We start from the raw sequence: 27,749 nt of genomic DNA on the forward strand, positions 1-27,749 counted from the left end.
GAGGTATCCGTACTATTTAAAAGGCCAGGTGTAATTCCGTGACTATATGGCCAAGTGGTACAACACAGTGTGTCTTGTGCCTATAAGCTTAAACTCATGTCCTTCCTCATGCCCCCTGCTTCTGTCTCTTTCAAGTGGCATGGCTGCATCCAGGCTTCAAACCATGGGCAGTGTTCATATGAGCTATCCCCTGAGCCAGGTCCAAGCACTGACTGGGGAGATCGTGCCTTCAAATGCACCATAGCCATGCCAGGGAACATGCTAAGAGCAAGATGGAGCAGATGACTGTGGCCCAGCACTCAGTTTGCGTCCTGGCTTTGGTGTGTTTACTGGAATAGGCAGAGCACATAGCCAAAGAGATCAGGATGAGAACACAGTGCTTGAATGTTTTAGCACACCAGGGACATTTGCCCTGCTGGCCTTGGCAATGTTTTCTCATGCACTGCTTCTGTGCATATGCTCATTCCGTTCCCCTTCTCCCTCCTCCCTGCCTGCTCCCTATGTTTTCATGCATGTCTTACAGAGATGAGCTGAGCACAAAGTCTGTGAGTGTCCTTGGTCCTCATCCTGCCCTCTAATGATTGGAAACATTTATTGAATTTAAATCTGTGCAGCCGTGTGAAGGCCAGGCACATCTGGTTTGGGAGTTCCAGTCACAGGCTTGGAATGAGGGACCGACACTCTACCATCCTTTAAAAAATAATGTTCCCAGGAATGTACAGGACTGCAAAAGGCTCCCTGCTGCCCTGCCAAGGAGCCTGCAATAGTGTGTGCTCTCTCTTCTGAACTTCTGAAGAAATCACATGGTTTAATTTTGACTTGGTTTTCTTCCAAGGTAATGCAGAGCTTTAACTCATGCCACCCTGTGTTACACACGAGTGTCTTTTTCTTTGATTGGTAGTATATGCTTATGGGGTACAAATAAAAGCTATGGGCAAAAGTAGAAAACCTTTTTAGAGTGGAATTATTATTACAAGTAATAATATCAAAATGAACTATTTTCTCTTGTGGCAGCATTGTGGGCAGTAATACCATCACAGAGAAGACAGTGGTAGAAATTGTGATTTTTACTATATGGCGACAAAGGTGGAAACTGATTTCCCTCTTAATAGAATTTTTTTGGTTTTACATAGGCAAGTTCATAACCAAATAACATTCCTCCAGTGATCTATGAGTTTTTACCCTTCCTCCAACAAGGTAAGTGCTCCTAATGCCTGAAATGTTTACCCAAGTTCTACAAAGGATCTTAAATAACTGAAGAGTTTGGAAACTTTCCCAACACTGTATTTGTCTGTCTGTGACTGGAAACCTGGTGGAGTGGTAAAAATTATTGTCAGGATGTCTTAGGCCAGATTTTGAAGGCTGACAGTGTAGATTGATTTAGGCTAGCAATCCCTTTGGCACAGACATTCAAATCAGGAATGTCATTTTGAGGAACTGTCAGTAAAAGGGTGTGTGTCATTGGAGATTATTTAGCCTTTTTTATACTTGATAGAGAAACTGGACAAAAAGAAATCTCCTTCTAGAAAGAACACTGCTAATGAACTGGCTTCACAAATCAAAATCCAAAACGGGTCTGAGAAGCTAGAAAGCACACACAGTTGTAAAACTATGCAAGGAGAAGCCATGCAGCTTCCAAAACTCCAGTGTCAGAGAGCTAATTCTACTCACGCTGAAATCAATGACAAACTGTCAAATCACTTTGAATCAAGAACTGGTTCAAAAACCACTATATCAGAAAAATATTTTTATTTGCCTCTTTAAGGCTTCTTATGTATGTGTTTCTGTGTATGCTTTTATTATTTTACTCATTCAAAAGTCTATTGCCTCCATTCTAAGAGGATTATTTTTCCAGAATCAGAGATGTATTACATTCCTCAATTGCAATTCATTTCCAATAAGACACTATATTTTCCATATTAACTGTTAACACTTCCAGATTGTAAATCAGATAATAGATTTATTCTTGTTTTCTATTAGTGTGAAACTAAGATTGTAAGGTTATGATTTGGTGATGGACACTCTTTGTGTCCACGACTTTGTTCTGTGGTGCAACTGGCTGTCAGTATAATCCAGAAAAGGCAACTCTTTCCTGAAGGCACTTGTGTTTGAACAGTTGTAGTTCAAACATTCAGTACAACAAAATATAGAATCTATTGGTCACCAAAAGAAAAAGGGGGGCAGGGGATGGAGTGAGGTGTGGGGGGTGAAATATAATAAGGAAATATCCCCTGACTAAAAATTCACTAGAAAGCAAATGACCTCAAAAAATAAAGGTACACCAGAAGTATTTTTAAACAATTGCATATTGTCATTAATTCTTTCATGATGAGTCATGGCGCCAGAATCAGAACTTAACTGTGGACATGCATGAGCATCTACAGTTTTGAGAAGTACTGGAGACTGGAACCTTAGGTGACCAGCTCACAGGTTCCCTACCTGCATCATGGGCAGAGTGCAGGACCTGCTGTTTCTTGGTGTTGCAGATGGAAGTCTCTTAACACTTTGTTACTGTAATATCAGGTCATCAAGGATATTATTGAGACCACTGCCTTATTCACATACAGAAGTGGTCAAGTGCTTATGTATAGGAAAGCTGGAACAGAAGGTCCACCAGTGACAAATGAAGTCCTTTTTACTTGCTCTGTCATTATCTATGGGGGTATTACCAAAGACTCCCTTCAATATGTAAACAAAGAAAACCTTTTGTTATTCTAATCCTAATTAATGGCTTTGTTTTAAGTGTTTACAGTTAGCTGCGTTTGGATTCTCAATGCATAAACAAGCTATATTTTTTATACAAGGCTTATGCCCATAAGGCAAATACAGAACCTGACTCATTGTCTCTGTGTAGGAGAAATGCAGCTTATTCTATTATGAAAATTGCTTTATTGTTTTGTTTGCTTGTTTTAAGAATAAAATAAAGTCCACAACCAGAAATACATCTGTAGATTCCTTAACAGGAACAGCAACATGGGGCATAGCTTTTGTTGAGTACAGTTTGACTAACTAGCAGGTTCTAGATGTCCTAACAACTTGGACCATTTGGCTGCCTACGTGGGTAATGTAACATGTTTCCTACCTAACTCCTGCATCATTTAAATGTTTTTTGATACGAGGAAAACTTTAAGTCATTTTGAAAACAGATTTTAGTGCAGCTTGACTCACACAGCTATTACTTCAAGTTCTCTACAACCCTCAATATGTAAAGGATAGATTGTCAAATACTGGGAACATGTAACAGAGCTTTTTAAAGAAGTGAGAACTAGATGTTAGCTTAAAATTAATTCAGTACACTTAATTCCATCTCCCCAGGCATAATGAGAGAGATGGAAAAGAAATGGCAACATGAAAAGCAATTAAAATTACTTTGCCAGAAAATTCTATAGCCAAAGAAAGTGACCTTTTCTTCGGTGGAAATCATTTGGTAGGGAGGCTGAAAGTAGCAAGGTGGGTCCACATGGTCTCACATTTGGATCCCACGACTGTAGCTTGGATCTGTGTCTAAACTTGGAGCCAGCAAGCATGTACCACACTCAGAAGGCTATAGAAGAAGGACCAACTTGAACGTACAGCAATTCTGACTTATGTCCATATCTGCATGAATAAAAGTATATGTCTTTCTTATTATTAATTAATCTAGATAAGAAAAAGTGCAACAATATATCTGAGTAGGAACAGATAATTCTTTTATTCTAATAGAAGAAAGGCATGTCTGCAAGCAAAACATTATTATTATTATTATTATTTTTTCCAGAAAGCAGATATTTTTATTTTGTATATATCTCAGCAGAGTACGTCTAATTGGTTTTAGCTTTGTCATATGTTGGCAGTGTAGATTTCAGGCCTGGAGTGTGTTCATGTCTACTTGGTTTTATTTAAAGACCCTTGTAGGTGTAATAATGTACTCTCCAAACCAATATATTTGTGTGGTGGTTGTTTTTTGTTTTTTGTGGGTTTTTTTTTTTGTGGAATAAGTAAGCTGGTGCTTTAGGTGGTTAGGATTATTTGACATGTTGCATAGATCAATTCATGGAATGTCAGCTAAAATGTCCCCAGAGTGATTCACTATCTCTTCACCTTCTATTAACCCAGGCAAAAAACAAACAAAACCAATCACAATATTCTGCCAACTACTGTCTTTTATTTAGGGAAAGTTGCTAAGTAGCTAAGTTGTAGCTACTGTTTACATTTTATAAAAATGTGTTGTTTACCATACATTTTTATTCATAAAGAGCATTCAAATTTATTGTGAATGACTGTGAAAATGCATCTCAGTGTTTTGCAGTGATGATGGAATACAGTTATTTGTTTTGGAAGTGTAGTTCATCAGAATTACCATTTTCTTACCATTTTCTTTTGACATGACAGAAAAGGTTCCACGCTTGCATTTCAGACTGTTTCCAGTATCACCATTCTATAATTATTCAGTAACACTAGGAACAAGAGATATTTTGTACTGCAGGTAATGGTATAGAGAGATTTCAAAGGGAATGACATAGCAAAGTATAAAAGATGTACTTGGAAAAGAAAACAAAACAACTTTTTATTAAGAACATGAAATTACTCATTGTGTATAGTCCATCAAGACTTTTATGACCTCTAGGACAGGAAATGATTTTTTTTCCAGAGTGATAACCATCAGAAACCCTAGAGAGTTAAGAAGACAAATGTCCTATAAGGTTAAATTATTTTTTCTTCATATTGATCTTTTCTGTAGAATCAGCTGTGACTCTCACTGTTAAGAACAAAATAAAATCACTATTCAGCCCATGTTTTTATTCTTTGTTTCAACTTTTGATTTTACATGTGTTGTAAAACTCAACAAGACCATTTTTGTTGTGTGACCTAAATGCAAATTTATCATAGGGTATTAAAAATATGATGGTGGTTATTTGGTTAGCCACCAATTTCCTTTCTCATGCTCTCAGTCTCAGATTACTTAACTATCATCTGGCATTCTCAGACACGCTAACTAATTGCCCTGTAGTAGACAAATAAAGAGCACATTTTACAAGTAAATGTGGGATGTACTAATGAATGTCAATTCATGTGTTGCCTGGATACAGCTTTTATTTGTGTTTAGGGTTATTTAATTAACTTCTTAATTGTCAGTACAGAGAACTGAAGCATACAGTCCAAAGTCTAGTCAATGGAAAAACTCAATAGACTGCAATTGACTTTGGCTCAGGCATCTACTGCTACAATCATCAATAGTAATGTAGTTACAACATAAAAATGAAAATTAAAAAGGGCTTAGGTGATGTTAAACTAGCTCGTATGTTGGGGGAGAACATCACTGGGTATACCAGATCAGTGGAAATCCATTTGAAGAGGGTATTGTTCTACATTTTTAGATAAAAGGAAAAAGAAATGTTGAACAACCACTCAGGAGAAGATTGGTAGGCTGCCTAATGGGCAAAGTACGAAGTACAAAGGGAAAGGGAATGTATGTGGTAGCATGTAATTATTGATCTCTGCCTGCTTTATTATGGTCCTACTCATCTGTTTAGGGGATGGAAGTTGCAGGAAAATCTCAGTGTTTAGTATTGGTATATACTGCTCAACATTCAACTGACAGAAGAAAGTGTAGAGGATGTGTAGGTAACATTGAAAAGTTATTCATGGTTCTCTCGTCATGTAGTCGTAGAAACAGAGTAGCCATATCCTAATGTGTCTAGGAAGCTGGGGTTTGCTCTGTTTCTTTGCTTGCACTATGTGTTAAGTGAGACCAAATACCTTGCAGACAGTGTGTCAGTCAGATGATAACTCATGGTATTACCTAGGCAGATTTACTTACTTTTCTCAGGGAAGATGGGTGGAAATTAAATAAAAGAATCCAAATTCTTCACTGACAACCTGGAGCTGAGCGTGATCTCACGAATTATGATATGCATAACTGCTAGATAGTAAATTTCTCACCATGTTACTGTAATCATGTGGAAAGGGGACAGATGGCAATGAGAACTGAAAATGCTCAAGAACAGAGAAAATTCAAATGGCAATGAATGACTGATGAAAAATATTAATGTAGAAGATAAGATCATCCACGGGAGATAGGAAGCATAGGGGATATATTGCTGTTGCCTTCCATGAGGCAGGCTGCCTAGAGATGTCACTTGAAGATCATATCCAGCTCCAAATCTGAAGGGAGAAAAAAAATAACATAATAATAAAAAAAATAAAAGAGCAGCACCTGGATCAGCCTTAGGACAGACGCTCTCATCCAAACTCCTCAGATAGCCCTGGGGTACTGTTTTATTGCCTCATTGATGTAGCAGAAGACGTGAGGCTGTGGGGTGGGTAGAGGTTGCAAGGATGCAAGTGACTGGGGAGATGCAGCAATGAGGGTTGAGAACTATCAGGCATAGATTCAGTGCCCTTTCTTCCCTGGGATCAGAGGCTAAGGCAAACCAGAGCAAAGTGAGCTTTTCCTGCTCTTCACTGGAGACATGTCTGGTGGCATGCTGCCTGCCTTGTCGGTGCATGTGCTCAGCCTTGTGGGAGCAGAAACTTTCTCTCTGTTCAGTCTACTTCGGATTTGCAGCATGTATCAATAATGCAAAACATTCTGTTGGGAAGTTTTTATAGGACATAGATAGGTGTGCAAAACCAGTCAAACAAAAATACTCAATCCACATCTTTAATGGCTGTCAGTTTAGCTATTGAAACACCTCTATACATAGGTCAAACAACATCTCTTTTCTGTTTTCACACTTTCTGATTTGTTGCAAAAGTGGAGGTTGGCTGCTCTGCATTGCTGCTGTGATGGACTTGATTCACATACTAACAGAATTAAGGCATTTCTTGTACCGTAGCTTAATAGGAAAAAATCTTCAGGATGTTTATTTGAGTGTTATTTTCCAGACTTTGCTTATAGAATACTCAAACCATCTAATCCTTTTATTTTTTGAGATTACATGCAGCTGAAATATGAAATAACTGTCTTTCAGACAGATTTCCATAAGTTCAGCACAATTTGCCCTAAATAAACTTTTACAGACTTATGGTAGCTACCTAACAGTCCATCAGTCCTTCAGAAAAGTTGATACAAGTGCTTTAATCTTTTTCTTTTTGTTCCTCTTTTTTCTTCTCTTTCTTCAAATGATTTCTCAGAAGCCAGGAATTTCTCACTAGAATCTCTTGCTTCATTATTTCCTTGCTGGTTCTTTGTATTCTATTCCAAGGGTCTGGAATGCTGCAATATTCTTCATTTACTTTTTGAGGAAGAAATGTCTGGCTGTCACATAAAAGATTCAGTATCTTGTTCCAAAAATTCATTGTATTTAATATTTTAACACACCAGTATTTCACCTCAAACAATATAGCTAGTGTTTTTGTAACAGCGATGGTATGAAGACTGAGGGGAAAGTAAGGTGTGTAGGAATATATTGCCTCCATTCTACAGCTTGCTTCTCTTAAAAAGAAATATGTAAAGAAAAGAAAATTGCTTCACAGTGCTGCTTTGTGCAGTTATCCCAGAGTAACTGGAAGAATATAGCTTTAATAAAATATTCTAGGAGACTGCCCAGTAACTCCTGGAAGCCAGTTCCTGTCAAAAGCTGTTTCCTTACTTTTGCCCTTCTAAGCTTATTGGGGTAGTGAGTAACTTTTCAGTAGTGTAAGTAGCAACTAGTACACTCTAAACATTAACATCAGAATAAAGGGTGCAGTACGCAAACCCAGAGGACAGCGTATCTAAAAAAAAACCAAACATTTGGCACGGGGAAGGCCAAGGCTCTCTTTCTGTCATCCAATGCTTCAAATGCAGTAGTCAGGTTACTGGCCTGTAGCAGGCATCTTGCTCTAACACCTAAAAGTGTTAAACTCAGTAACATCTACTGAAAACCAAGGCAAGACCAGACCAACTAGCATCGCTCACCATCGTATAAAACACAAAGTACTTAAATCCATTGTGGTTTTAGAGCCACTATATCCATAGCTCTTTTCTGCAAAAAAATGTTCACTTCAAAGAATGACACTGAGGAAGAAGTGCTAAGATCATCCTCCAGTGCTGTGAAGGAAGTTTATAATGTGAAAGTGCTCCACAGAGTTAGTGCTCCAAAACACCTTTCCTCCTTGCATGCAAAATTCCATATTTAGTATTTTAAACAGAATAATGTTGTTACTCGAAAACAAACAAACAAACAATAAAACACTAAACCCTCTAATATTAAATATATAAATATAAATAAGTTGGGTTTTTTTTTACCCCTTCTCCTTCACAAAAAAAGACCTCTGGTAATGTCAGAAAGAAAATACTGTGCTCATTTCGAGCTGCAAACTAGACAAACTCTTTGCTTTTTATTTTGGTTAGCAGCTTGGACTCCCTTTCTCCACAAGTAACCTGAACAAATATTATGCCTTAGATGACTTCAGGGGAACAAATTCCAAAGCAAGCAAAGAAACAATAGACAACAAATTGTTTTATCATAGAAAAAGTAGGTAGTTAATTATTCTTCTAAGAAAGATAGATCATCATTGGCAGGCTTTTTTTTTTTTTTTTCTTCCAGTACACAGAAGTACAGTTTATATAGATTTTTAAGTTGGGAAGAAAAGAAAAAGCATACACAGTAGTTTTGAACTAGCTTCAGCCCTACTGTGCAGTGTACATAGTGTAATAATATCCTTAGCAAAACAAGGAATCGTTTATACAACCCCATGCTGCATAGGAACCCTGTAAATACTGTAATTTTACATAATGTAAAAGTGTCACACTTTATAGAGGGTATTACATACTTCTGCAACCAGGAATGAAGTTTTGTGGTTAGTAAAAATATTAATCTATAGACCTGTTGCTGGTGTTGAGCAATACTGAATTTTAGAATGCTTATGTTTCTCCTGCTAAGCAAAACACACAGAGTCAGGTCAGCACTTCCATGTGTGCTGACCCTTTTCAGTCCCTGGTGGTGATCTCCCAGTACAGCCAAAGCAAGCACCTGCTGATTTCTTGCTTCCTTCAAAAGGGAAAGGAAGGAAGATAAAAGCCCCCATTATCTACTTATAAGAGCTCTCAAAATCTGATTAAACTCTGATGGCGGTGGACAGCTTCCCTGGCATCCTCAAGGCACAGATCAAGCAGTCTCAGAAAGAAGACAGAGAAATGTCTCTCCTGAGTCCCTGGGAGAACAGCAGTCACCTACACTAACCGCAGCTTTTACGCAGTGATCCAGCCTGGCACAGGACAAGATTAAGAGGTTTTTGTGAATGATGACTGCTTACAAGTCTTTGTGTTACTTACTATGTTTTGAGCACTTCTCTAGGGAGCACCAGTCTTGTTGAGTGCAGCAGTGGGGAGAAGGGCTCAGTGAAGACAAAAAGATGGTGTGCCAATCAGACCTGGTGATCATGGCAAGGCTGAGCTATACCGGTACAAGAAGTCTCAGGGGTCATTTTAGTTAAGCTGGTATGTTGCTGTGATGTTCAGCACCTCTGAAAATCCCAGTATATTTTACTATGGATCTAGAAGCCTCATTCTAGCCTTCCTGCCCCTTCCTATGAAAACTCAGTTTCTCACCTGGATATCTCCAGTGTTTTTCCTGAGAAGATCTTTCTGTTTATCTTTTATGATAACTGTTTGCCTGATATTTAACCCAAAACAACTCTGTTACTGCAGTGGAAGAAGAGAACATCACTGTTCCCAGGAGAAAATTCTCTTCCCACGATTACAAGAAGATGCTTCTGCTCAAAATAAGTCTCTTTTAATCTGACACAGACTTGCATTGCTTTTTCTTACCTAACATCTTGGTTAAAACTCTTCTGTGTTTCCCTTCCTTCCTTCACTGAGCTGCATCTTGTAAATTTTTGTGATTTTGAAATCTTTTTCATTCTGATCCTAAGTGAACTCTCATAGAGTGTGAGTATGAAAAAGCATTGTACAGCTTCAGTATAACCTGTTCCAAAGTGAGCATGGTCGGTTTGGTAGTTCCATTGTGTTTTATATACAAAAATCCAGAGTTTTAACACAATACCAGACAAAACCGGCCTGATTCAACTTTTTTGTTGTTGTTGTTGTTTAGCTGTTTTTTTTGGAGGACTTTTATTGCCACTCATTCAGGAAGAAAATGTTTGGTGAACCCAGCCTGTAGGAAACATGGGGCACTTTCATGCAGTGCATCAGGAATGGAATACAAAAACAATAGTGTGTTTTTTCCCCATCCATTAAATGTTTGGAACTCAGAGGAGCATATCTAGCTGCTTTTCCCATGCTGCTGCCTTAGTAAATATAAGTAAGGAGAAGTTCTGGGCTTTAGATCTGATCCTAAGGTGCGTTGCTATCCCAATAGATACGTCAAGTTCTGTCCCATTCCCACTAAGCCTGAAAGGGGCATCTTCATCTTTTGGTGGTATCTGACCTCAAGATATTGAGTGCCTACACCCATATATGACGTCCCATATCTAGAAGGAAATTTCTTGTGGTTGATGTGTCATTTGTTTCTACTCTTATTCACAATGCTGATGGTTTTTTTTTTGTTTTTCATTTCTGTAATCCACTGCAGAAGGCTCTTTTCCCTTGGTGGGTTTCTGTGCCATGGAGCTACTGAGCTTGCTTCCAGACATGGCCACATGGGGCAGATCAGGAGGTACCAGAAGAGAAAAGGAGCCCGAGGATCATGTAGAGACACTACATGATATCCAAGCCTTGCAGATTTTGGAAGAGAGGTTTCTGAAAATCACAGCAAAACGGATTGTGTTTGCTGAAAATCAAGGACACAAAATCTAAAATAAAATCTGAAAGAAGAGCTCTGTCTGCTAGAAAACAGCCATTTGCTCATAGATTTTATCTCCCCTTACCTAGTAACCCTGTGTTTAGAAGTTGCCTATAATAGCTTTCATCCTTGTAAAATATGCCTTTTTCTTTTTATTTATTTATTTATCTATCTATTTATTTATTTATTTATTTCTAAGAACTTCTTGGTTGCCTGTGGAGAGGCAGATGGGAACCTTCCCTTTTCTGTACCTTCCACTGTTGGAAGAGGCTCAGGCAGAAGCACCTCAAGGTTCTGTCTGAGCACAGTCCTATTACATGACTTGCATATTCATTTAAGATGCTCGGGGTAAGGTTTTTAATGGTTCTTATGTTCCATGCAACAGTTCTGATGACTGGAAAACTGTTCCACCTGTCAAATCAAATGGACTCATAGCTCTTTTTTGTTTGTTTGTCTGTTTTTTCATCCATTAAAGACAGTAATTAAAACTCTCAGGGCTGTAGGGCTGTTAATTGCAGGATGCTTGCACCCTTACCTCTAGTACCTTATCTTGGTAGAAAATCAAGTAGGAACAGGAGGACCTGCCTTGGTTTTGTGAGTAACCAAATTTATGCTCCTAGAATCTGATTTGAAGTGCTTCTGAACTGATTCATTCATCTGAATGTTTGGTTTTTACCCAGTATTTTATGGCATAGCAGCAGTACCAGGCACAGTACTGATGAGATAGGCCTGACTTTTTTTCAGCCCTGGAACAAGAATCTGAGTATGCATTCAACATTAGACTAAGAGACACATTTCAGTAGATATAAGGTCTACTATAGTCTTTTTTTTGCTGTGGCACTTTGAGAATGGCTTATTTTTTTCCTTCTTTTCATTTTTTCAGCTGCAGAATAAGAACAATATTCTCTCAGTGTAAAGTGCTTTGATAGAATCGAAATGGAATTTCTGAAAGCACACTGTAGGTTTATTATGTTACTGGACTTTGAATTTTACTCTTGGGAGAGTGCATTAATTATGTAAAGCAGACCAAAATTTAACAATGCTAATGGAGCCAGAACTATTAAAACAACCAAACCCTGAGAGGTATCTTGGGACTCCGGGTTGTTGCTTCTTTACTTTTGAGCTGGCTTTGAAATGTCACAGTAATTCTGTAGTGCTTTTCAGGTGAAGGGTTGAACATCATTATCTCTTGATAATTTCAAGAGCGGATCACTGGAGATGTATATTATTACTGCTTGAAGGAGAGTGAGATGACAAGCCTGTATTTCCATTGGATTGAATATGCCTGTACTTGGTTCTGTCTTTGGCCTTGTAGGCTGTGTGGAAAACCTGTCCTCAAATGTGCAACCAAAGACCATATGGGTCTTTCTAAGATTTCCACCTTTCTAAAAGATGCTGATAGAGAGTATTGCTAAAGATACTAGTTTTCTGGCTGTTTTTTAGCATTTGTACTGATAACTCGAGGATACACATTTAGACCTGGACAATTCTCTCCAGCACTGCCCAGGGAATGTTCAGAAGAAAGATGATCAGAAATTGTCAGCACCCCAAGCCCTGAGAAGGGTACTGCAGGCAAGCATTGGACTTCATCCTACAGCATGAACAAGCTTGAATGTCATAAGTTTTCCACTGGCACAAAATGAGGAACAAATCTGCAGCAACTCCTGGAGTCCCAGGAGCTGGACTACTAGAAAGCTGAAATCCCAGCTGAAAGATATAGGAAATAACTGTTATAGTCCCAAGGAAGGAAGCTAACCCACTTCCAGAGGATACTGATACAGAAACAGATCATTTGTTTTCACTAAAAAGATGGATAAATCTGCAGAATAATTTTCAAATGTTAAAATCAATCCAGTGAATTTTTATTTGAAATCTAAAAAGTTTTTGTAGAACAAACACCATAAAAGTCCTGTGGCTGCAGTAGCTTAGGAACAGGTTGTGGGAAATATTCGCTTTTGAGTTAGTATTCAGTCTTTTAACAGTAAACAGAGGAAAGAAGAAAGCACTGAGTATTGAGAATGTCTCCTTTGATTGATTTTTAGATACTTGTTTAAGGATGAAATGAGTTGCAACTTAAAAGCACTTTTCATTATAACGTTTGTACATAATTGCCACACCACAGATTGTAATTGGTATGGGTTTTGTATGGTGTATTCCATGGTTTAGTATTTCATTTGGAACTTTCTGCCTCTCTTTCTCTCTCAGCTGAGGAGCTGTTTTCTGAATACTGGCTATAAAATAAAACACTGCATATGAAAATATTGGGGAAGAAAAACAAAATAAAACCTATTGAAACAGCTCTTTAACACCAAATGGAAATTATATTCCAAAATATATTGCATCAATGAATATTCAAAAAAGGAAATGTTTTTTGCTCAATTTAAATGAGTAGTTTTCAACAGGGATTCTTCTACTAATTCTTTCCTACTAGCAAGAAACCAGGCCATAGGGTTCAAAAGGTGCATAGTAAGACATGTTAGACTGCTGTATCCAGTATCTATGTTATAGGTAAACACAAGATGGATATAATTGTAATTTGTTTTTTGTTAATTTCCTAATTTAGAATGACCTTGAAAATGCTGTCTACTCATATAAGAGAGAACCACTTAAAACCATGATAATTTGTTGAAGTGACAGATATTTTTAAGTGGAATGGCCTGCACACATGCCAAATTATATTCTTTATCAATACTAATTTGTAGTACATCCACACAGAAAACCGTACATTTTTCCTTCACATGCTTCAGATGCCAAAAGCAATATGATAAGGAAAAAAAAAATACCTTTTTTATTTTATTTTTTATTTTTTAATTGTTCTGTTTGTTTTTCTTTGAATGGTACTTCCTTTATGTGAATGTTTTTAGAATTACATCAGGATATGCTCCAGGGCAATCGCAATTCTATTGTGTTTCCTAACTCTTAAGTGTTTGACTTTGCACTCTCAATATTATTTAATGTCAATTCTGCATGTAATACACATCCTGCTGAAAGCCTGAGTGCTTGTTGAGTAGCTGCCACACACAGGTTCCAGGCCAGCAAGTGAATGAGATGCTTTTTTTCAATGCTTCAAACTCCTTTATTTGTTCCCAATGTGATGTGGCTAGCTCACAAGCTGACAGTCTTTATCTCCCCGTGGCACTCTTGCCAGATGAGGCTAGAAGCAAGCAGTAGCTTGCATTATGTCCAATGGAGTGAGGCGGCTTTTTGTTTTTAAATCATGAAATAGTTTGGCTTTTGTTACTTGTAGAGCCAGGTTAAAAACCTAAATGGTGCTGTATTTTGTCCTAGTAAGCAGCTGACTCAAACTGAGGGTTTTCTATCATCACTCCTGTTCCAGCTTTAGCACCTGAGCTGGAAACATCTGTTCCAAGTTGTTCCAACTACACTAATTTAGCTTATTTAACCAACAAACCCCTTTACTTATAGTAAAACTTGTACACTTTGATATAAGTTGTGGAAACACATTGTCAACTATTTTTATTAAAATGATTTTTAGATTTTTATTTTCTTTAAAGATGTTAGGCTAAAAATCATCCTGATTTTTCATAGATCACACTGTTTTTGAGTGAGCACACCTTCCAAAACATCTGAAATCCACATTTACAGAGAGAAAAGAGCCATATTTTAGTATTGGTCACTCTCTTGGCCTGACCTCTTCTTTTGGCATGCAGCTCTCTTCTCAGAGTTGAGAGCAAATTTGCAATGGGAATCCATGAGCTCAAGTTTTGATCATCCATGCAATTGAAAGGAGAGCCTGCTGTCTGTAAGCCATATTGCAGACTGTGGGAACTCAGCTTTCAGCACTTTAAAGGCTAGAGAACCGCTGTGGCAGTAAAGGGCAGATCAGCACTGTCAGGGCTATATGGTCCTTCCTTTCCTCTTTATGTTCTTCAGGTTTCCTCCCTCTATTCCTTTTGATGAAGGAAGAATCACAAAATCACAGAACCATATGGGTTGGAAGGGAACTCTGGAGATCACTGAGTCCAACCCTTTGCTAGAGAACATTCCCTAGAGATGACCAGAAGTCCAACTCAGAGGGCCATTCAAGAATATGGAATGTTGCCTGCAAAATTCAGCACAGTGTAAGCTACCAAGATACAACTCATCTTTAGTCTGCATACTTTCAGCCAGCAGCTTCTTATTCCATGTATCTGTTCTGTGCAACATGACACAGGCCTATTCATTAATGAAAAGTGGAGGTGGCAGTGCAGAATCTACTGATAATTATAAAAACTTAGTGATATAAAACAAAGTTATATGGTACCCATCTTTGTTACAATGCTGTGAATGACCACATGAAGCTGAAGATAAATCAATCAAGCTTCTTGTGTAAGCAAAACTTTCTGACAGAGTCAGCAGTAGTTTTATCTCCTCCCTAATTAAAGAGACATTATCTTTGTAAACCTTTCTTGTCACATAGTTCCAGTTTCTAATGTTGGTTCACTAATATCAAAGTGCTTCAATGTTCACTTGAGCTCACTGATGAGGAAGAACGTTAGGGAATGAAACTGGCAGCCAAACTTGTGTGTGCTGAAGGTACTTAATCGTTGTTTCATTTGACTATCAGCAGTCAGCAGTCAATAATGTGTTATGTGTATTTCAAATCCAAATGACTAAATTGGTTTCTTATTCATTCTCACAGTTTCTGATTTAATTTCATTTAACAGACACGACTCCCTAACTCCAGGAGTTTATTTCCCAATAGTGTGAAAAAGTTACTATTAAGAAATTTGCTTGGGGGTTTGAAATACACTGTGATTTCATACAGAGACCATTTGCTGCTGGATATGGTTAGCACTGACTTGGAGGAAGCAATAATCCCCAGTGGAGTACAGAGTATTGTTACCTTTAGGTTAGCCCTCTGGTTTTATAATTACTTTAAAAATGAATCCCTGCATAGATGCCTTCCAAGGAAGAGCAGTGTTTCTCATAAGGCTCTAAGATATTTGTTTCACAGGTTTTGCTGCACTTTACTTATGTCTCTTCCTCATATGAGTCAAGGAAGACACTGAGTCAGCCTTTTGTGTAAGCTAACAGCATGTGGTGATTTAACCTTCTGTATTCTAGGATTTAGTGTCTTTCCTACCATCTGATACCTGTAGGGCATGGATTTCACTCAGTGTATTAATGGAAAAGGTCTTCCCATTTTTGTGTAACTGTGTCTTTCTGTTGTTTTGATCTTAAACAAATGTACTACTACAAACCTGAATTTCAAAACCAAGGTGCTTATATCCTTACATCATAGATTATTCTTTAAAACAAATGTTCCTTGTATTTATTATGACTTAGAGGTTTAAAAAGAAGGAGAAGGAAGGAAAGAAGGAAGGAGGAAAGGAAGTGAAGGAAGGATAGGAACGGAGGAAGGAAGAAACGAAGGAAGGCAAGAAGGAAGGAAGGAAGGAAGGAAGGAAGAACAGGAAGGAAGAAGGAAGAAGGCAGGAAGAAGCAAGGAAGGAAGGAAGGAAGGAAGGACAACAGGAAGGAAGAGGAAGGAAAGGAAGGAAGAAGGAAAGAGTACAAGGAATGCAAGGAAGAGGAAGGAAGGGAAGGTAAAGGGAGAAGGAAAAGTAGAAGGAAGGAAGAAGGAAGAAGGAAGGAGAAGGAAGGAAGGAAGGAAGGAAAGAAGGAAGGAAGGAGGAAAGGAAGGAAGGAAGAGGAAGGAGAAAGAAAGAAAGAAAGAAAGAAAGAAAGAAAGAAGAAGAAAGAAAGAAGAAAGAAAGAAAGAAAAGAAAGAAGAAGGAAAGAGAAAAGAAGAAAGAAAAAGAGAAGAGAAAAGGAAAGAGCTACGTTAAAATTACTGCCAGTAAATAATACCAGCTTTAACAAGGCATTTTCTAATGGTTGTAGTGGTTACAACTGGGTATGTGCCAGGACTTGCAATTCTCAGACACATATTTCTACGTGTGATGCTACACCATCACTTGAGATCTCTAGATCTCAGATTTTTGCTTAGAACAATACAGCTCACTGTATTTTCTTTTTCATGGTGATTGGACCAAATAAATATGAGGTCAAAGCATTTTGTTACCATCTCAAGATGCTGGTAAATAGCAACAGAAGAATTATATAGAACAGATGGATGATCTCATTTGTTTAGCAGGTGAGTGATTTTCTGCAAATGGAAGGCTTCCAGCTCTGCTCTGTGGCACTGCCTCATAGCGCAATGTAAAGTGTAGAATATTGATATCTTTATCTGCTATCTACTAGCTTACTGAGAAACAAAACAAAGCAAAACAAAAAAATAGCAGGGAATAACCAGAAATTCTCAAGAAAAGACGGGGATCGCCTACTGAGGGAAAGAAACCAGAAAAATATCAGAAGATACAAGACTTTGTGAGAAGCTTTGTTATGGACTGTTTTTATTAGTACTTCCAATGATAGATTTGACTATAGTTTCTTGGATTATTAATTTGTTAAATTAGTACTATTTTGAGATAATCATGTTTAAAGAAAGACACATCTTGTTTGGGGGTGCAGAATAAGAATTCTCATAACTCTGCTCTATTTTTTTTTTAACTGCATTTTTATTGTAAGTCCTCTTTGGCTTTACATTCTCATTTCAAATCTCATGGAGTAAAAACAACTCTGCCTGTGGGCTTTTTACACAGGACTTGTTTCCAAAGTGATTAAACACAGGGCACTGCAGTTCAGTTCCTGCCTGTTAAAGTTTAATCCTCAGCCACTTTGTTGTGCTTTGGACTACCAATGCCATAAAGCTACATGGCATCTGTTAAAATTAAATTGTAACAGACTGATATAATATGTCTGAAACACCATGCAGAGTTAGGATCTATAGCTCGTTAACGTGCATAATTACTACCTTGGGGAAGTCAAACGTTTGCATGCACAGCATCAGCCCCGGCTCAGAGGCAGGCCCGCAGAGACCGTGGACAGGCTGAGATGCTCCACAGGACACACTTGGAAACTGCTGTACTTTTGTGACAGCTTCAGCTGACTTTCTTTCTTATGCTGTCTGTTAGAACAAATGAGCAAACCCAAACTCTGAAAACCTGGGACTAATCTGAAATATGAAAGGTCTGTGGGGTCCAAAACATCAAAAATAGAATTCAGGTTCAGAACCAAGCTCCTAAATCAAAATGTATTGCAAAGATCTTTGGATGGGTATTCAAGGATGTGTAACTATATACAAGAAGATATTCTGAAAATAAATACCCAGTGAGGATTGCTTTAGTAGATATTAGACTACATTTGTACTCTGAACATTAATATTTAATTCCAGAAAATATTAAATCAAGCCAAATATGATGGCATCTTTACTGTTTTAACAGAAGCAAGGATATTGAACAAGGTATACAAGGTACTGGACAGTATTAACTACAGTGAACTAAATGTTCAGATGTGCAAGAGGTGCTGCTTAGAAAAATATTGCTTCCTCTTGTGCTGAAAGGTCTGTTTGTTTCAGGACCTGAAAATACTATTTAGTTTCCTGTTTGTAGAGCCTGAACATATTGGGAAGAAAGCCCTGCCTTTCAGAATGCTCCAAGTACAAAAATCAAATGTTAATGATTTCCCTTTTTCCTTCTTAGAAGGATTTAACATGAAAACCTAATTTAATGGGACTACATTGATCTTCCTCTCAAAATGTCATCTCTGAGGACTGTGTCACATGGTGATGTGCCCAGTGGCAGCAATGCCAGCAGTAAACAGATGTTAAGTCCAGGCAGTGTGAATGTTTGCTTTGCTCTGATTTCCAAAACTTGGTCAATAATAGCCCATCCATATTCCTGTGCCAAATCTACTGGAGGCTGGAAGGACTCCCTGGTCTGACTAGTTTTGTAGCCCAGTAATTTTGTATGGTTATTTTTATTTTCATTTTTTACTTATACTTTCCTCCAGCAAACTACAGCAGCAGGGTAATGCACTGACAAAATCACACCCTTTGAGTGGTAAGGAAATTACCAAGAGCCTGACACTTAAAAGAGGTACCACTGTTAGCTGTTTGTCTGAAGATGTTTGTAACACTGTAAACAGTTCCTTTAAAAGGTGTATCCAAGTATACAAGCCCCATGCGGAATGAAACAGCAAACATTGCTGAAGACAAGGGTAGGGTCTCTTGTTTCCAAGTTTTGGGTCTTAAAAAGAACTTTGAATTGCAGTCTTGCCTCAAAGGAGTAGAAAAAGATGAATGGTGTAACTCTTAGAAAGAGATAAAAGATGAGTGGTACTAATCTTATAAAAAGATTGTCTGTTAAGGTCTAGATTGAAATGAGTTGAGTTTTTTTTTCTGAAGTCAATCCTTCCAAACCAAACTGAAAGACTTCAAAGAAAACTGGAGGCAAGGGTTGCTCATTGGGATGGATTTTTCTATTCTTTTGATTGTTTTTATGCAATAAAGCTTGATTACTTAATTTAGAATCTATTTTATACAGTTATTAGGTATACTGGGAAGAAAATACTGATGTGAAAACCAAGGTAGTGGGACTGAATATGGGAAAGGGCATAGTTTGAAGTTCAGACATAGAAGAAAGTGAAATCATGTACCCCAACCTGCCATGCAGGACTACATTAAGGACATCAGGCTTTTTGAAACACAACAAGCTCTGCAAGTTGTGTGACTTCATAAAAAGTCTGCTTTTTTGAGGTAGTTTAATGGAAAATAAAAAAAAAGAAGTAGAATACTACAATGAGTCTGGTACAATCAGCAGCCATGCTGATTTTCTTTGCAGAGCCTATTGGTGTTATCATCTACATAAAAAATATCATACTAAGCTAAGCAGCGTAAACAAATTGAAAATGAGGTGGCAAGAGTGCCATGAAATAGCACACACAATAATTCTGCTATGCCCTATCCTTTTTATGAGCCTTGTCCATATTAAGAAATCCAAATCAAACAGACATTTACAAAGTAGAACAGTTAAGAATGAGGAAGAGCTGCTGATTTCATCTGGGATTGTTGGTACAGGCTCAAGATACCACCATCCTAATGTCAAAAGGAGAGCTAGCCAATTGTTGAGCAGGACTTCAGTGAATAACAACCCACACATACGACCTAGAAAATACAATTTTTGTTTTCACCCAGCTTTGGGAAAGATAAAGCAGAATTCCTAAGGCAAAGGACACAAATTGGTGCTCCCAGTAGTAATGAGGAATATTAAAAGTGACTTTTCTATGCTTCAGCTCAGCTTGAAAGAGGATCTTGCTGTGCTGTTTTTGTTTGTTGGTTTTTCTGAGAGCACACCCAAAGATTGTTATTAGCAGAAATATAGAGCTACATTTTTAAGAGAAATAGAGACTCTGCTAGTCTTAATAATCTTTATTACTTGTATAGTCATGGCAAAATTTTGAGAAATTGAAAAACAAACTGAATTGCTTCTTCTCAAGGAAAAATGCTTTTTATACAGCATTTATTAAGAACTATGGATTTTCGAAGGCTTTTTTAGGAAAATTTAGGCCAGCCTATTAGCATGCTCTTGAAAAAAGAAGAAAAAAAAGTGTTTAAGTCAGTAGAATCTAATTTTAAAGAACTCCACACATTAACATTATGTATCATGCAACTATATTAATTATATGACCAGTGTAAGGGAAACTGTTGATCACAGCCTGAACCTCTGATTAACCAGCTGAGACAAACAACAGGTGAAGGTAATTCAGCTGTGCTCCTGGAAGGGTTGGAGCTTGACCTCTCCTAGATTCCATATCAGGGCTGACCACCACTAAGGTAGCATTTCTTTCTGGAGTTTTTGTGGTGAGCTTCAACCTCTGTGAGCATCCTTCTTGACTGAAAGCCTTACTACTGGTCTTTTGTTAGATACCTTCTGGCTATTCGTTTGCTCTAGTTGCAACTATACATTTGTATTATTCCAACTATACACCAGCATTTGCAATATATTCAGATACAGTCTGGGGAAAATATTTTCTTCCTAGAACAACCCCAAAATCCCTAAGCATCTTTTGCTTATAGGTGGGTAAGTCTCCCTATCCCTTCCAATAGTAAAGATACTGTGGTAAAGCTTATGTAATTGTAATTCTAAGTGGAAGAAGACAAAAAAAAAAAAAAAGGGGTCGGGGGCACAGGTGGAGGTTAATATTAGATGAGATCTTTAGCCAGGACGCAAACAGGAATGAATATACCTGTGTTGTAGGGAGCACCTTATTTATATTTGTGAAACCCAAATAGGAACTTGCTGAAGCGACAGTGAGACGATAATTTCCAGCAACTGTCTTTCAGTTTTCAGCAGAGTATGTGGCTAAGCCACTTGCAAGCTGCATCATCAGAGTAATTTATGTCTAAGCAGTGTTTATCAGAATACAAATATGTGAGAGATGAAACATGTAAACAAAAAAATAAAACACATAGACCACTAAGGAACCTGTTCTGCTTGAAAGCTAAACACCTTAAATCTATAAATAGATGTATTATAAGGCAAGAAATTTCAGACTAGAAATTATAATAAAATATGTGAAATAGTAATAAATGTTGGTATTTATTGTCTATTTTTTATGCTGATATAACTTCCAGTACGATAATTGTGATATGGGATGGGAACAGGGCAGGTGAGTATTACCAGCGTGGGGTCTTGTGTGGGATGAGAGGTATTACATGGAAAGAATTAACATCAATTAGAAGAGGAGAAAAAATGAGGAGCGCCCGTTGTTTGATATGTTTTCTGGGCATTGTGATTTTTTGTCTTCTTTTTCAGCTCTCACTTGCAATTTCTTTTTTTTTTTCGCTTATTCTTTTCAGAAAGGTACTGGAAGTCACAAAAGTGCTTAGTGCAAAGCTAATATGGCTGTGATCTGATTCAATCAAGAACTTGAATCTCTAGGTCCACAGGTGCTGACTGTCTGATATCAGCAGAAAAGGAAAAACTTGTTATACTGATCAGTAGCTGTTTGTCTCCTACTCTTGGGAAAACAAGTTTTTTAGTTATTATTATTATGATTATTTTCCCCCCAGGAAACATAGATAGAGCTGCTGCTTATACGATGGTTGTGGGATATCAATATTAAAGTCTGGTTTTACCGTTTGAGTTTGTGAGAAAAGCTTCAGTTGAGTTACTTGGACTTCTAAGCTCAGATAGTCTGGATAGCAGTCCAGGTGTCACACAGATGGTGAATTTGATCTTTTAATGTATTGTCTTAAAATCCTGATGGTATCAGTAGAGCTTTTGTTTGTGTTACTTTTTACCCCAGGAGTGCAATGATTTCTCTTTCAGGACTGGAAGAAAGTAGACAGCTTGATGTACTTTTATGTGTACATCTTTCATGTCCTTATCTTTTCTCTAGAATCCCTTCTAGGAGAGATTCTAGAGAGAAGTTTTCAAGGAAGTTTCTTTTTAATTATTCTAAATCAAAATGTGCGCTATAATCAGGTTCTTTGAAGAAGGTTCATTTTGTCTTACCTTGCTTTTACGTGCTGGGATGTCCAAAAATCTGGTAAGAAAGCTGATGAAGAGTAAGTAGTTGATTATTTCACTTACATGCGAAAGATATTTAATTTTCTTTCTCATGGATGGTTATATCACAGTCTCTTGGGAAACATGTGCCTACTCTTGGAAGGCTGAAAATTAGAGAAAAATTCAATTTTTGCCTCTCTGATCAGGAGCACTTTCAGGCATGCTTGGGAATTCAACTTTTGCAGCTCTCTTTGTGTGACAATGATTGAACAGTGGCCAGGACATCTTTCTTTTGTTTGAATTTGGCTGTAGTTGATACAAGGTCTTTACTTTTGGCTGCCAGATCCCTGCTCCTAAATCATATCTCTCTCTGAGAATCTAGCTATTCCAGTTTTTGTTTTTTGCTTGGGATAATATCTTAAGTGTATTTGGAAGCAAATAGATAGTTATTTTCTCAGTCTTTCCTGATCTTAATGGCATTGCAATTGCTAACTCAGATTTTCAGTTGTCTGAAATGTTGATTTTATTCTGTGAGCTCAAGTATAATTTGATAGTTGCCTAACCTTCTGCATACCAGTTCAAGATAGAAATGCTAAATCTGGAATTTCTTTGATGTAAAGGAGCCTAGGAGCATCTGTGAACCTTGTAAAACTTCTTATGTATTTTCTCACTCACAGTTTTGTCAGCAATATTTGAGGGGGTTATTTGTTGCTGAGGGCCTAAGGGAATATCAAATGCACCTAGATCACAGAATAAATGTGTTTCTCTTCTTTTGAACATGGTGAACAGAAGTTGGTAATGACCAATGAAAGAGCACTAGTGATATTATGCTTTCAAGTTCTTTTTGGAGCACAGCTTTAAAAGTGGAACTCTGCTTAACACTCAGCTATGGAGCTATTTCTTCCACATTACTGAGCATAGTAAATATAACCATCAGAATATGAATAGGTGCCTGTGCGTTGTCTTTGATTTTTCAAAGAACAGCACTGTCACTTTCCACATAAGGTCTTCACATTACAAAGTGCTGACTAAAAAAGTCAGTGAGTGAAACAGAGTCTTTGAAGTGTACAGCTCCAGCTTGGGTTTTTTGTTTTTGGTGCATGTTTTTATTATTATTTGTGTTCTACTTCAAAAACACAATTCTAAATGATGCCAGAATTTCCTTTTCTGTTATATAAAAAACTACAAATAATATTTTTGCTGCTAATTAAAATGAGTGAGCAGATATGATCTAAGATGGAAACCCTTGAACTTCTAAGTCAAGAACTGTGTTTGGTTAAAGGTTTTTTGTTGGTCTCCACCTAGGAAATGAGATGGTAAAGAGTCCTAAATGCAACTCTTATGCCCAGGCTTTATAGATGACTGGATCTGACTCTGGTTTACACGGAACTGTACATATAAAGCCAATTAAATATGAAGACCTACAACTGGATCCAGGAAATCAGTTGCATGCTGAAAACCCTTATGTCAATGGAGTTTAACTGTCAGCTTTGATCATGGAATAGAGGTCAACATTTATTCTTAAAGTCTTATGCAAGTGCACTTTCAGAAATCTTACTGTTTGTGTTTTGGAACTGAGCAGGGTCCTATTTTACTTTTCAGCTGGAGTGGAATTATTTCAGGAGGACATCTATTCTGGTTTTTGGCTTAGCTCAAGAGGCCAGAGGCTCATCTCAATGGCATTTATCTGTAAAACAGTAACTTCCAAATATCAAACCTGTTTGCTTTCAAAACTTTAAGGGAAAGTTACAGGCTTTGATAGCCAGAACCTTGTTGATTTTGCAGAAAAGCAGTAATAGAAAATGAGAGACACATGGAGCTTCTGCTCTCTCTTAAGTACAAGCAAAATTTCAGTCTTGTTAAATCAGAGACTTGGTTAATGGCACCAGCGTAATAGAGTAAAAATGCTGCTTCTTGTAGTAGTTTAAAATGTTATTATTCTGATTAACTGCCTCCTAGGAAAGTGTCAATGGTGAGAGATGAAGGAGAAAATGAGGGATGTCATGAAGTGCCACCTAGATAGTCTGTTGAGAATTAGAATGTCCTTCCTATAGATGAAAGCCAACATTTCCAATGCCAACAGAGAAAGAGAGCGAACAGGAATGTGCAGACCCGAGAGAAGAGACTGGTGTTACAGAGTAGAAATGGTAAGTGCAAAAGGTAGCTTCTAGCCCTATTGAACCAGAGTGATTTGGATATTCAGCTTCCGGGAAGGAATTAATGTTGTGACAAATTCAAGGCCAAAAAAAAGGAGGCTGTAATGTGTGTAGTGTGTCAGCGGTCTGCAGTAAGAGCAGGTTCTGTAAGGTACACTTGAAGAATCGTGCTGTGCTGGTGGTGGGGAGGACTTGCTGCTTTGAAATGGGACAATGCAAGGGAATGGGGAGAAATTCTTTATCTTCACTGAAGCAGTGGAAGTGACAGTGATGTGAAAGACAGAATGAATGGGAGTGAAGAAGAAGGATTTGTAGCAAAACTGATTTGGACTGTGAAGGAGAAACTCTGAAGGAAAGCAATAAACTTCTATGGCATGCTTTAAGCTCTTACAGAAGCTACAGAGTTTGTGACCCCCACGTTAACTTCATTTCACAATGTTCCCTGCATGCTTTGTGTGACTTCCAAGTAACACATGACATCAGCAGTCTTAATAAAAACCACCTGCTTGGTACATTTTATATTAAGCTCTGCTAAAATCTCCAGTGCTATCAGGAACAGAGTATAATTAGTTTTCTCTAAATTTGCTGAGTGTTGTTAAATGGGTTTTTTCCTTAAGGAGAAAAATGTGAACTTGCATGCTCTACATCTACATATTTGAAAAGCATCATTTGGCTGCACAGTCTTTTACACTTATAAATATATCTGTTAAAATTAACTCCTGATCCTCCTCTTGAATTTAGTCTCCTACTAGCCACCATATAGGGTGGGTGTAAATAGCCATTGGTCTAAATGGGGGAGATCCAGTTCAACATACTCCAGAAGGCCTCTTTAAACTTTAGGTGGCCTGGAATCTTTCAAATCAGACATGAAGTGATGTTTATACATCCTTCAACACAAGGAAGAAGCTGCTGTGGGCCAGAGGTAATTAAAATCAGCAGTTAAACTAGCTGCTCCAAGAAAAGTTCGAGAAATTATTGCTTAGCTCTCTTCTAAGCAGATCCAAGGCATCTGAGGTTCTGATTTTACTATCTGTTAAATATTAGCTTAGTAATACAAGATAACAAGGATCACTCTTTTCCCTGCTTTACTTTGACAAGCCTGATCTTAATTTTCTTTAGTTGTCACAATGTTCTGAGAAGAAAATAGGTACACACTTTTGCAGAAGCCTGTATTTTTTTATTTTTTTTAATTTTTTTGAGGAGTTTAAGTTTTCTTTAAGAGCTGCAGCTGTAAGTCAGAGCTCCTTTTAGTGTCTCCCTTGTTCTCCAGTTTAATCTATTATTAATGAGAGAAGAAAGCTTCCCTCAAGGTAGTTTCAGTGTTTCTGAGTTGAGCTGTTTGCAGGAAGTTTCTGAACTACTTTTGCTTTATCACAAAAGATTCGTGTATAAGGCTGGCTTCTGAAAACTTATTTTAGGGCAGGGAAGGGAATCATGACCCTGAGGTTTTACTGTTTATATCAGCAGAATGTCTTTGGTGTCCAGCTAGGAAATGAAAGGCCATTGGGCTCTGCTGGTTCTGTTGCTAATTTTCCAGAGTGATTTTTCCAAACTTAGCAGAAAAAGATTTGCCTGAAGGGATGCATAAATACGGGTGCATGTGAAAAACTTCTTAACATAAAAGTTCTGACTTTCAAGGGACAGAAATGAAGCGTCTTCCTTAGAGACTGGAGGTGAAAAGGTGGCCTGAGGCTGGCCTCTGTGTTCTTTGCAGCAAAGAAGCCTTGAAGACTGCTGCTGAAGCTCAAGGCTTCGAGGAATGATTGCTTTGTGCTATCCAGTGCTACCAGCAAAAACCAAGGAACTGCCACACTGCCTTTGTGGTCACTGTAGGAGCCAAGCTTAAAACATGGGGCTCAGTCTGCAAGTAGAAGTGGTTGAGGTGTTGCTTCCATAGTCTCCCTTTAACATTACCTGCAGTGAGGAAACAGGGAGAATGTCACTCTTTGTTAGAGAGGATTTCTGCTTCAAGAGTTTCAGAAAGAAATGGAGGAAAAAATGCAAATTTTATTTGTGCTTAGTAGGTTGTAATCAGTACTATCCTTCTTTGCTGCATCTTACAAGTGTCAGTGTTTCTCGGGCTCTTTTGAGGACAGATCATGAGGGCATTATGATTCCTTTAACCTAGAAGATGTTAAAGTAATTAACAGTGGAATTGTTAATCTCAGTGGAAGGTGAAAATATAGTTGAAGAAAAAAACCTACAGGTTTTGTGACAGTAATCACATTTTCTAATGCTTCCTGAATTTCATGTAAGTAAAAATTATTAGTAACCAAATAGAATGTGTGAATTTGCTCATCTAAATCCAAATTCATAAAGAGAAGTTATCTGGAAGTTTCATAAACTATTTGAATGTTCAGGTCTAGACTTATTTTTCTGCTACACATATGAATAGCATATGTGTATCTTCACTTCTCCAATTTCCAGTAGTTCTGGAGGAAAGGTTTTTATCCAGCTGAAAACAGCATCTTTCTCTGCAGAAGTTTGCTCATGTTAAGAGCAGCTGTGTCTCTTCCGATGAGTAAAAGAAATGTTACTTGCCTGTGTGTTATGACTTCTTAAGTTGAAGCCTGACTTTCTCTCTCCCCTCCTATTCAAAATGTGACTTTTCCTTTTTATTTCTTTTGTGTTTCCAAGTCATTCTGGTGCATCTTTGTTTTTGGGATTTCTAAGTTATGGTTGAGAATAATGGGTCTTTCTTGGCAAAACAAAAAGAAAGCAAATGTGAAACTCTGGCCCGCTTCATTTCAGATATTCAGAATGTCAGTCAAAACAAATGTCATGTATATCACAGCAAATTCTGAAAACTAGTAACAGTTGGGGGGGGGGGAATGATCAGAAGTTATGCAGAAAGCACAGATGGAAAACATAGCTTGAGGGCTGATAAAGTTTTTCTGACTTTTGTTATTGTGTGTGGTATGTACTAGCATAGGGTTAAGAGAGAAGATGGGACAGCATATGCATCTCATAGCGGTTGGGGCTGTACTGTTAATGGACCCCTCCGGTGCTCTGCTTTTAGGACTCCAAAAGTGAAGTAGGGAAGCAAACTAATTAGTATATTGATATATACTATATGTAAAATAGTTGCTTAAGCATGCTTATTTTAAGGGATGGGATAGTAGCTACTAAAATTACTCAGTCTTGTAGCGATGGAACGTGTTCTGGAATTAAATCTGCCAGGGAAAGAGGTCTTCTCTTTCCAGTGTACTTTTAGTCAACACAGCTATTTGTGCTGTTTTCCCAGGTTTTTGCATAAAGACTTTAAAAAAAAAAAAAAAAAAAGACAACCATCCACATAAACTCATGCTCTAGACAATAGACTGAGTTTGTAAACACATGCTTGTGAAATTATTAAGACAAAGAGGGTTGAGAAGAGGAAATGTCTGTGATCGAGTAAATACAATCACGGTAGTAACAAGAGAAAACAGAAAAATATTGTCAGCATAATTACTTTGGAATTCTCACTTCTCTGCCCAGTGCTGCTTCTATGTGACACCAGTTATCTCAGGATAGATATTCATGCTTCA

General features: G+C 37.7%; 1 protein-coding gene across 1 annotated transcript in view; it reads left to right on the forward strand.

Annotated features, from left to right (window-relative positions):
- Nucleotides 1-16,134: 16,134 nt before the first annotated feature.
- The window catches only part of LOC116653694 (vicilin-like seed storage protein At2g18540), a gene marked incomplete at its 5' end in the record, with an annotated part of 196,122 nt that continues 184,507 nt past the window's right edge, over nt 16,135-27,749 (forward strand). Inside the window, 1 exon segment of the mRNA XM_032446017.1 lies at nt 16,135-16,491. Within this exon segment, the coding sequence (XP_032301908.1) occupies nt 16,135-16,491 (357 nt within the window).

The sequence above is a fragment of the Coturnix japonica genome, chromosome 1 (assembly GCF_001577835.2).
Source record: "Coturnix japonica isolate 7356 chromosome 1, Coturnix japonica 2.1, whole genome shotgun sequence".
In the NCBI taxonomy this organism is placed as follows: Eukaryota; Metazoa; Chordata; class Aves; order Galliformes; family Phasianidae; genus Coturnix; species Coturnix japonica.